The 12,210-nt window shown below is 44.3% G+C and overlaps 1 protein-coding gene across 2 annotated transcripts in view; it reads right to left on the reverse strand.

The window, feature by feature from the left end:
* Nucleotides 1-12,210, reverse strand: part of inpp5a (inositol polyphosphate-5-phosphatase A) — a 114,112-nt gene that overhangs the window by 23,502 nt on the left and 78,400 nt on the right. For both annotated transcript variants that reach the window (XM_029520585.1, XM_029520586.1), the window contains exon 9: nt 10,469-10,553. In XM_029520585.1, the coding sequence (XP_029376445.1) occupies nt 10,469-10,553 (85 nt within the window). The remainder of the gene's footprint in view (nt 1-10,468; nt 10,554-12,210) is intronic.

Here is a 12,210-nt window from a genome sequence, read left to right on the forward strand (position 1 = left end):
GTGTGAGAGAGAAACTGAATGTATGTGTATGTTTTGTGTGTGTGTGTGTGTGTGTGTGTGTGTGTGTGTGTGTTCCCCCCCTGGTATTTAACTTCTCTGCTGGCCCATTCTGCAGGGCCCCGCAGGACAAATTGCCCTGCATGGTTGTCTTTGAGAGGCAGTGCAGCGCGCAGAGAAAGGGACAGGGCTGAAACACAGGGAACAGGCCCATAAAAATTCATCACTTTGACCCCGGCGACCTCCCACTGCTGGGGGGTGACACACACACACACACACACACACACACACACACACACAGATGCACGAGCACACACTTGCCCACCCACCCGAACTCCCTCCAGCCTCAGCTGGGAGCTTCTCTTCAGAAAAGATCTCCAAACATTTTAGTTAAAGAGAAACACACAGCGACTGAAACGAGACAAGTCGGGCCACAGAAATGAACTAAGCCTACTCTCACATACACTAACACACACACACACACACACACTCACAATGGGCATGGAAAAGCCTTCTACACAGGAAAAAGCCACCAGATGCTTCATTGTAACTGTGTCTCTGTGTAAAGTAGTGGCAGTAAAAGGAGGGTGGGTTCTCCTGAGGCATATTAGTCCCACTAAGAGGAGGGCATTGTCTCAGGCAGGGCTCTTGACACATTACTGCCACCTGTACAAAGAAAACCTAATGAGAGATTTAATCTGAAAAACCTCCCCTACCACTTTTAGTCAGCACTTTGAAACCAACTGCAGCAGATGTCTGTAAGACTGTTTAACGCAGCGGCTTCTCTTAACCTCTCAATAAGGCCATGCATGCTTAAATAGCTCAATGGCCATCTTAATGTGGCATTCATTTGAATGTTGTTAGCTGCAGTTGTTATGTTTTGAAAGGGGAGCTCTGTGATCTGAAGGAGTAGCTGCAGCCATTCATGGTTTTCTTTTTAAAACTAAAAAACCACCACGTTTCATCCTGCTAATGAGGAAACACATTCACATCCAACCGTGAAGCAATAATTGTAGCACATTTAAACACGGCCAAACTTAACGTTATTGATGAGTATAAACACCCCACAGTCATTGCAATCTCATTTAATTCACCTATCCCACTGCAGCTCTAGCTGGGAATCAATTCAAGGAAACAGACAGTGAGGTAATTTGTCGTTGCTGAGTCAATTACAGGCTATCGAAGACCCAATCAGTGGCTGGTGATTAGTGACGGTCCAATAGGAATGCAGTCTGTTGAGTCCATTACACTGGTATTCAATAAAGATCAGGACCAAACAATTAATGATGGTCTAACTCAGGAGCCTTTCAAAAGAGGTTGGAGCTTGGTAAGCAAGTGGGGCTCACATGTTACAGATATTTTTTCACTCTCAGTTTAATTGGACTAAAATTAAAAACAATTTTTCCCCTTTCAGAAACAGAAAAAAAAGCTTCTCTGGAGCAACAGCTGAGCTAGCAGAGCGGTCTCTCCTTCTTTCAGCCAGGTGACCAACTCTCTTCCTTCCAGTGTGCACTGGAGGAGGAGCACAAAACCCTCCTCGCACACAAAGAACATTGATTCATTTGGAGCACCACCCTTTAATTTGTTTGCACCATTTCATCTAAATGATGCGCTTGTCCACCAGGGAGGGAGAGAGAGAGAGAGAGAGAGAGGTGTAATTTAGCTGAGGAAAGAAGAAGGTGGAGGGGGTGGGAGGGGTTTGACACCCCGTCACAGGGTGCTAGGCAACCATCTAGTGGGTGGGCTTTGTGATACATTTTACCAATTTTTCATGCCCATCCCTCTTGATGTGACCCCACTCAGGGTCTTTTATGCCCCTGACAGCTCTGCGCAGGAAAACATGCTGCCGCTCTGATAGCATGAAATCGGGAACAAAGACCCCCAGGGAGAGGAGAAGGGGGCCATCGAGGCACGCTGTGCTTCGGGCCCGCCTGGCTCTGGACACAAACAGATGTTAGGCCAGCCCCGGCTCTCTCTGCAGCCTGAAAGAGGAGGCCCTGTCGGAGAAATGGGCCTGAAATGCATTGTTTTGGGCCTCCTCTAAGACAAAAAGTAGAGCCACTCCTTCTGAAAGAGCCTGGCAATATGGCCGTCACAGATAAATCACACAAGGGGGAGCTGAGAGAAAGGCTCATGAATTCCTGGGCCCTTAATGGGCCCTCTTAAATATGATGGGATATTTGTGTGTGAATGGAGGCCGGTGACTTTTAATGTCGGGTTGCAGAGTTGTTTAAAGGCCCACGGTGCCAACAGCGGGTTTACAGCTGTGTAACAATGAGCCATTCTGTAGCAACATCACTCTGCTGCTGACAGTAAAGATCCACACTTGGGCCAAGTTGTTTAAACGGCGCTATCACCTCTGGCATCCTCAACATCGTCATCACTCTTCCTTTTTAATGCTCACCGAAGACGAAGACAAACAAATAGCGAGACTGAAAGATTTCGCCTGATTTGAATGAGAACTGTGAGCGACTTGTTGAGCAGGCAGTGAATGCAGCCATGTGCAGCCATTCTTACACAGACGGCTGTTTTGCATATGCATTCGAACAAACTATAATGAATATAATGATGGAAACAGCCATGGAGACGGTTTGTGCGCGCCCATGTTTGTGCACCCCCCACCCGCCCCCCAGAGACAACTTGTGTTATCTTGGCAATCACTCTATCAGATGGAAACAGAAGAAAAACAATTATTGTGTTGTGCTTTGCAATGGCTGAGGACTGCATTAGTCAAAAATAGACTGACATCATACAAGTTGGACACTATGTGCCAGGCACAAAGAGATCCCTATCCTTCACAGTTTATGCCACATTTCATCTGGACTAAATAATAGCATCACTGTTAGCTGCTGCTGCTGCTCTTGCTCTGTGATTTCAAAGGCAGGGGTCAATGCCGACAAACGGAGGACAAGACAAACCATCAATAAAGCCGGAGATAAAGAAAGACTGAGCTGGGAGCCAAAGTTGATTATTCATGATTTATAGAGAGATTAGACTGTTTAGGGAAAGTGGTGGATTAAATAAAAGGGACATCGATTCAGTATTAGGTCTACTTGAATTTATAGACTGATGGGATTATTCACTAATTAGATTTGGGGAAAAAAAATAATATCATAATCTTGGCATGGTTACAAATATATAAAACTGAAGAATATTATTTGATGTAAACGCTGTCAACAGTAAACAACATCAGAATACTTACACCGGCAGTTCAAGAAGCGTCTTTTTGTATCTATGTGGTGGTTGGTAACTGTGTTTGGAACACGAGTTCCCAATTTTTCTTAATGTTTCACATCAATGAACTGAATATCTGATACAAGCCATTTAAAGACCCCACCCTGGTCTTTTGTAAAAATTCTGATTTATAACAATAATGATGATTATATTTCTAAGAAAAAGCAAAAAAAATAAAAAATTAATGTCACCCGATTGTAAATAAAATAAAAAACAGAGCAGCATTTAAAAAAAAAATTCTCAATTATTCTGCAAAAAGAACTGACTAAAACAATAATTATGGCTAAATAAATATAATTAAAACATGCATTAGACATTACCAAAGGCTAAACTGTCAAAATCATGTTTTAAGAAGAGATTTAAAACAGTAAAAAGAGAAACAGCATCTGTGGACAACCAGCCAGCCTCCTCCTGCAGATCTCAGTTCTCAGTTGGGTACATACCAAGTCAACAATTCTGAGATGTAATTGGAAGTCAAGACATTTAAAGCTTTAAAAGCTGGCAATAAAATGTTTTAAATCAATCCAGAATCTAACAGGGAGCCCAGCGAGGGAGGTGGCTGTTACATCCTGTAAATAAGACGAGCAGCAGCCTTTTCAAATAGCTGAGGACGGCTGACTGTGGCCTGGCTGATACCAGAATACAGTGCATTAGAATAATCATTGGTCACTGATTGATAGAAATAATCCTGAGACGGTAAAACAAGCTTGACTTGATTATCAAAACTTAAGTTAGCATCAAACATGATCCCTCCGATCGTGGAGGAAAATGTCAGTGACTCCAGGAACGATCAGCAGATTAACACAGAATGAACATAAACTCCAGCTGTTGTTCTGGTCTGATTAAATAAACCAAAGAACAGCAGAATGAAGAAATGACGAGGGGGGAAGTTAGTTCGGACAAGAGAAGGGATGTTAAAGAGGAGATAAGGAAATTAAAGAATCAGTGAGTGGAAGCTTTTGGGAGAGAGAAGATATATTTAGGGGCTTTGCATCAACCTCAAAGTATGAGACAGTAGGATGTAATTCAACAAACAAAACAACTAAACAGTCTGATACAAGACTATTTCTTCTGGTGTCAAACTTTAAAAAGTTGTTTATACTCAGAGAGGGAGCGGCAGCAGGTCTGGGGTAAAAAGAGACATCTCAGCTTTGGTTCCAGCTGGAGGGGACAGCAGTGGGTAACTCAGGCTACATCCCTGACCGGGGGCCAACCCCAGGGGCCTAACGAGGCAGCGCGCCCTCCCAGGCCCTGTTAGTGCCAGGCTCTGCGCTCATCCTCGGCTTGGTTTGTCACGCCATCCCACCGTTGGCATGGTGTTCCCAGCTGCCAGTCACAGTGCCCCCCCCCCCCCACTCCCTCCCTCCCTCCAAGTACACAGTGGCAATAGCATGGCTGGCGCCGGGCTCAAACGGCCTGTTGTTAATGAGCAGGACCAACAGAAGCCATTGCTTGTTCTTCATTTGCCAGCATTTTAATTATATGGACAGCGCTTCCATCAAAGCTGCATCGCTCAAGTTACGCCCTCATAGCTGAACTCTTTTTTCCTCTGTGTCTTCAGAGCCGTATTCATTAGCATCGAAAGCAAACAGGGCGACGAGAGAGAGAACAGACGCTGTTGTCTAGAGGGAATAGTCTCCCTCTATATCCAGATGGGTTATCTGTGATATAATGGGCCCTCATTGTGATAGATTGGTCTCTTCTAGTCAGATAATAAGCTTTTATTGTATTGTAAAGAAACATCTCCATCATAGGTTTCACCTGTGAAGCCATAAACAGGCGTGGGTCAAATAGCAGGTGTTAATAACTGTTTAAACTTGCTGTAGTAAATGGGAGGAGTTTACTGCAGCAGGACAATCAAGACAGTGAGAGGTGGATTGTCCTCTATGGAAAAATAAACAGATTTAGGAGAGGACCTGTAAATACAATTTGGCATAGCAATAAAATAGTCAAATATAACCTTAATGCCTGAACCACCCATTGAGTTAATATTTAAAATTTGAGAATAAAGATATTATTACAGGGCTGGTCTGTAAAAAAAACAAAGCAAAACACAATGACAGGAAATGATAAAAATTTTATAATCTGATTAAGTACATTTGGGTTGGTGTGTGTGTGTATATATCTGTTACTGGACTGTATTAAGGCAGCCAGGGAGGGTCACAGTCCCCAGTGTCAGGGGTTCCACACAACAGAGGCCCAATCAGTGCTGGCCCACTGGTTAATGGATGGATGGATCCCAAAATTAATTAGCCTGACTAATGTAGTGTACACTTAATTACACTGGCCGCCTTTTGATTTATAGCTGGCCAGATTCACACACGCTAGTCAAAGTCAGACTAAAAAGGGAGAAATTGTTTCGTCTTTTCTGCAAATTATTTGCCCTGACTGGGTTCAGTGGTTCAGACGATTGGCCATCAAATATTTGATGAACTGTTGTTGGTTTATTGCAACTGATGTGCAAAGACAACATTTTTTGGGGGGTTTGGTCTTAAACCCCCTCCCCCACACACCCCAAAAAAACAAGCATCAACCCCTTATGACATTTTAAGTGAAAATCCTACAAATGTTGGGAGGTCTAAAATTAAGTGAAACCACAAAAGTGGTGAGAATCTGGTGGTGGGATTTCCTCGGACAGCTCGTTCAGCGCTGGGATTGAAAAAGCTCTGTCACCTCTAGTGTAGTCGTGCATATCTGGATTTTTAGAAAACTTGCTTTGCTTTCCTCCATCGAGGCCCCTGACTGAGGGGCCTCCTGCCCACGTCTATCATAACCATTAAATGAAAATCACAAAGCAGGGTAAAAATTCATTTAAAAATATACAATCTAAATGTATAAAAATGGAGATGCAGCAGCATAAATGAAGGAAAGCAGTCATTCACGACAATCTGGAATGTGTGTCTCAATAATTGTTTGCTTATTTTTCTGTCTCCACAGTCATGGTCGTGCTCACGAGTGACTCCGCAGCGTGAAAAATGAAAGATCTATCATGTTGGCCTGTCATTACTGAGCATTTTACAGCATTCATTAGGGGTGGGGCAAGTCTGGGGCCCCACCTTTAATTTCATGCTGCTCAAGTGAGAGAAAAGGACGCAGGACAAAAGGAAGGAAGATTGATGCCCGGCCCGGCCCTCTGCAATTCCTGCAGAAGCAGAGAGGGGGCGCCGATCCGGAGCAGCCTACAGTCAGTGACGGGCCAGCTAACCTAATGAAATCTTTCCGTGTAGCAGCAGATCAGGCCCAATTAAAGCAGCCCCACACCATGTCACGGGGACAGTAGATCAAGTCAGCAATTAACCCTCCTGCTGGCCTCTATCAATCCTTAAATTGGAGCAGGCCGGCCAGCAGCACACAATCTCTGCAGATATTAAATTTACATTCTATTAAGTTTAATTAGGAGGGATTTTAAATATACTGGGAGTCCAGGCACGGAGCCCTGAGACTGTCATCGGCACTGCTGATTCACAACCAGCGGCCACACACAGCCTCTCTCACACACGCCACTATACCTCATAGCACCTTCTAACTGAAGCTTGGAAACAGGGAGAAAACGCTGTTTGCTGATGGCCGGAATGGGTCAGCACGGGTTGTGGCATGGCATCATGACTGTGATCCCGACGAGGGATCTGGCACTGCTCAGCTCGCTGCAGTGAGATTTAGGAGCTGCAACGGGAAACGCTCTGCACCAACACACTGGTTAGTGTTCACCACCAGACAGGAACAAAAAAGCTGTACGAGATGAAAACACTGTTTATAAAATATTAATAGTAAAGACGAGACATTTTATGGTACATTAAATGGATAGAAAATAGAAAAATTGTGTTTGATATCGTGGTATCAGTGAAATTAAACAACTGTTTAAGATGATTCCTTCAGCAGCAGCGAGGCTGTCACTGTGTACCAATTAAATTTAGTTTAGATGAATTATTTTGATGTTTGATGAGATTTCAGGACTAGACCACACGGCTCAGAGAAAAAGAAGTGGCAGATAAAGAGAAATCAATAATGAACTGAATCAGCTTTATCTTAACGGAGGCACAGAGCTTTGGGGAGCGTTTTATTGGAGGGTCAATAATAACAAACTCTCAGGTTTGTTCTGGAAAAAGTTTCCCACAACATCTCCAAATCCACTGCCAACCTCAATCTTCTATTGGCACAAAAAGTCCTGAACTGTAAAGATTTTTTTAGAGAGTTAAGGTGGACATTAAACATAAAAGAGATTCTCCAAAAATTCATTGATAAAGCACAGTCTGATGTAATGTCATGCTTCTGTCAATAAAAACTGATGTATTTCAAAGAAGTCCTTTCCATGTCAGAATTTAAGTGTTGTGAAGTTGTGATCTCGTGTTCAAGACGTGATGCTCAGATTTGTATGCAACAGGTCTGGAGCAACATGTGCTGCATCTTTAGTCACTTAACGGCTGGCTGAGTGTGAGTGTGCCTTCAACACAAGTGCTTGATAAGGGATTATAAGGAATCACAGGCAGCGCATCAGCAAGTGGACTGTGAAATATCTGATTCGCCAGACAAAACCTTTCCTTTGCGGTTTCCTGTTTAACCAGCACTGATGCGAAGCATGATCAGACCCATGGGATAGGAAAGAGATGGTTGGCGGCGACTGGACCACCTCCAGGCTGCTCAGCCCTAGCATTAGTCTCCACGTGGCTGTGTCCTTTGTCTGCCAGTCAAAGGGCGGCTGAATGAGGGTCAATTGAAACCAATTCCCTCTGTCGGACACAATTAATGGGGTTGCCCGGGCTGGGCAGAAGGGGGCCGGCCGCAGGCCTTTGGTTACTGATCCTGCCGCACAAGCATGCCAGGAATTTGCCACCTGGAATTTGCCCTGTGACAATAACAAATCCACCCCCTTCCAAACCCAGCTCCTTTTCTGTACACACATGGATACATCCTCAAATACCCCCTTGTCCCATCCACCCACAAGGGAGGATGGGTGACGTGGGCGGGGCTAGAGGTTGTCCACAGTCTAGTCACCCACAATGGACCAGAGACAGAGTAGAAGAGAAGTGGTGTCCAGCTGTAGAGAAACGTACTGATCCAGTGACTCTCCAGCTGAGGTCTAGGGATCCTCATGGGTGTCCCTGGTTTTCAGCCGATCAAAAAGACAAGTGGTTTAATGCTGTGATTATTTCTCCCACTTAACACAGAAAAGACATCCATTCCACTACATGTTCTTTTTGGGCCATTTCCTATCGATCCGACATGGAGGGAGAATAGTGCGGAAAGCAAAAAGATGAGACTCTCGGACAGTGAGAATGAGAGCCAACCTCCGCGTGTCCGAATCAATCTTCAGATAAGTATGGACGATCGATCCACCACCAGCCCATCTACAGTTAAGCACTTCGGTGGATGTGCACTAATTGTCCTGTTGACATTAATTGTCATTAAAGGGCTTAAAACGGCCTCCCAGCTGTGAGTTACATCCCACACTGAGGTCGCAACCCATTTGTTTATTGGTGATGTCACAGCTCTGTCTGCCACTAACACGCGGGTCGCCGTTAAATCAGACAGCTTGACCACCGCGCATGATACGAAGCAGTGCTGCCCCTTTAATGGCATGTTTCTCACCGATGACATCATCAGTCTTTTCTGATGTCCCCATTAAGTGGTCAGTATGTTAGAGGAACAATTTCTAGGTGTGTGTGAGGTTTATGTCACAGCTCTAACTTCCTGAGGGGGAACTCTAAAGCCCCCCCCACCTTCATTTGCACTAACAAATTAGTTTGTGTGTGTGTGTGTGTATTCGCTCTGGATTGGAATAGGAGGCCAAGGTACATGGGAAAGGAGCTTTGTAGAGTGTGTGTGCGTGTGTGTGTGTGTGTGTGGGGGGGGGGGGGTAGATGGATATACACCAATGCAAAGCCCAACACATCCCTGGAAAAGGGATCATGACCCTGACTGCACTCAGCTGGCGTTTCAGAGCAGTGGAGACTCTGCAAGGGTGAAAGCTCATCTGCCACCGAGCAGCACGGACGAGATGGGAAACACAGACACGAGACATTGTCCAAGTCCAATCTTCCTGCATCCACATTGCATTAAACTGAGAACTGCCATTAAAAACAAATGAAGCCGGAACCTTTCCTTATGATTAAATGTATCTAACAAAGTGTCTCTTATCACAGAGATTCTTGGGAGATACATCAGCCAGCTATAAATCGCTGTTGGAGCTAAATGTATGCCTGGTGACATTTAATAGATATAGCTGACTTCTGAATGGCCTCAGTGTTTGCACATCTGCTGTCGTGGATTCCGTGGTTGGATTTACTATCTCCAAAGCAATGAAAGCTCACATGATCACTGGGTGACCAAATTACAGAAATAACATCAAATGTACTGCGCAAACTTTGAGGCAATCAATCCACACTGCTGAGAGATGGCTAAGTAAAAACACATGATGTGAACGCCCCACTGAGCTGGGCCCCTGAGAGGAGACAGTGATGTACACTACTGCACCTCTAGTGGCTGGATGACTAAACTACAAAAGGTTTCCTCTTGAGTGCCAAAAAGAGTCCTTCCTAAGTCATTTGAGCAAAACCATGCCATTCACAGGGCTTTCCCTCCTCTTCCCTTTCCCCTCCAACGGGGCTCTGATTGAAACAAACAATGCCCACACCTTGAACAGGACCACTGATTCGAGGGGCCATTGTGCTGGAAAGGAGGGAGAGGATGGGCCAACAAGTGGCTCTCCCACTCTGTTATCATCGACTCAGCTGGCTGTGGTGGGCCTTTATGGCTTGATACGCCGCTAACCCCCCATCGCGTCACGGAGAGGGCTGAATGACCGCACTACCTTGGCTCTCACTGGCCTCATTTGCACCAAGAGAAGAAGGAGGGGAGGAGGAGGAGAAAGAGGAAGAAAGAGGGGGAGGGAGGGAGCTGGAGAGGAAGGCTGAGAGAAAGAGCAGTGAATGGCACCATAACATAACAATGCACTTGGAGGCTCAGTTGGCAAACACAGCTGGGCCAGCAACAGTGAAGCGTTTAATGAGTCATAACTCTAAAGAGACAGGGGGCTACTAAAGCCACTTTTACTATATTGCAGTCTCCCTCTAATGCACACGAAAACAAGCGCACATACATTTATATTATTTTGAGTTTGATAGCACTTAACCACATACATACATAATATATTAGCATAAAGTTGTGTGCACATTCCCCCATATTGCACACTTAATCTTTATAATTAGACTTTCATCTGTAATTCTGCAGAAACACTCACCTCAATAACCAGCCTGGAGTCCAACCTGAAGTTAAAGTCCCCAAAGACGAAATATGGCACCTTTTCATACCGCTGGTCCGTGATCCTGAAAAACACAACACACACACACAGCTGTTTTTCACCTCCGTGACGAGGAACATACCAGACAACACATCACGGCGTTAACAATCCCAAATGATCATTATCAACAACAACATTAGCTGGAGAAGTCTTTGGATGATCCCCGACCTCGGGAGTTTTAGTTCATGAAGGCCACAGCACCACCTAGTGGTCTGCACACTGTGTCCACCAGCTTTTCAGCTGAGGAGATGAGGAATTGTTTCTTTGGCTTTATTTTTGTGTCTCTTCATGATTTATACAATGTAATGATGAACGACACGAGGCTTCGGTTCAGTTCATCATCAGCTCAGGTGACGAGGACATGAAGTTATTTAAACAGCGCGGACAAACAGTCTGGAACTGAGCTTAAAATCTCAATAAAAATAAAAATAAAAAATCTGCTTTCTATACTGTCTTCATAATAACTTCACCTTTAGAAAACCACAGCACTGTCTGCAACTGTTGATGCAAAACTGAAGCATTTATTTGCAGTTCCCACTTAATCACAGCATCTTCATCTGTAGGGACACATGTTTCTGAGCACATGCTTTCACTTCAAACTGTTGATTCTCAGCATCAAAAGCACAATTAAAAAAATTTATCTTAATAATTTCCCGTAATAACCTGCTTTGAAGAAAAAGGAAATTCAATTTGCCGAATTGATCAAAGGAGAGAATGAAGCGGCCCAAAGCCTCTGTAGATTTAATCGTGGACTTGTGGGTTTAAACCCTGAGCTCTGAACCGCCTGAAGGACTCCATCTACCCATAATGCCTCAGGCTCCATTTCAGCAGCACATTTTTCCGTCTCTTCACAAAATTCACAGAGAATACAGATCCAAATCTCCAGGACCTGAACACAGTGCCAACATCCCAGTGTAAAAACACAAAAAAACAAAAACCAAACACGCACAAACCTAAGTGACATATAATTAACTCCTATGTCTCATTACTACTTGAAAGTGGCTCTTCTACAGAGCAGAGATAGGAAATTAAGGTGGATGTAGCGCAGGCTCTTGTGTAATTAATGATTCGGGATGCTTGGCTCGGTGTCTACACTAATCGCACGGATAAATCTCATCGTGGACTTCCCAGGCCCAGATAACAATATATTTATGGGGCTGTAAAGTGAGAAGAAGCTCCTTAGTGGTAGAGAAAGAAAGCAGCACAGAGGCGAAGGTGACTGGAGTAGGAGGCGGAGAATATAGCTATTATATTAAATAGAGAGTATGTCATTGTGACGTCCCTTCACATTAAACAGAAACCGGACCGTCTCTCTGTCCCAGAGGCTTTATTGTGAGCTAGAATTTCAAAATAACGCTCTTCCATCAATTGGATAAACACGTTTAAGATCAATTCACAAATCTAAAAAGGGACTCTCCTCCCAGAACCACAGCCGGACCACCTGTTGACCCCCTTTACAGTTATACTCAGCGTACACCATGAATGTGTAGTGCTGACATCCTGAACTTCTAAAGATTAAAAAAAAAAAAAATACGGTTTGTTCATTCACACGAGTCAGAGTACAAATATTGAGCCCAGCGACTTCTGCATTAGGACATGGAACCTCTAAAATCTAACTCACTACGGTTTTTAACAGAGATACTCACAGGCTGGTGTGTGTGTGTGTGTGTGTGTGTGTGTGT

The sequence above is a fragment of the Echeneis naucrates genome, chromosome 15, assembly GCF_900963305.1.
Source record: "Echeneis naucrates chromosome 15, fEcheNa1.1, whole genome shotgun sequence".
Taxonomy (NCBI): Eukaryota; Metazoa; Chordata; class Actinopteri; order Carangiformes; family Echeneidae; genus Echeneis; species Echeneis naucrates.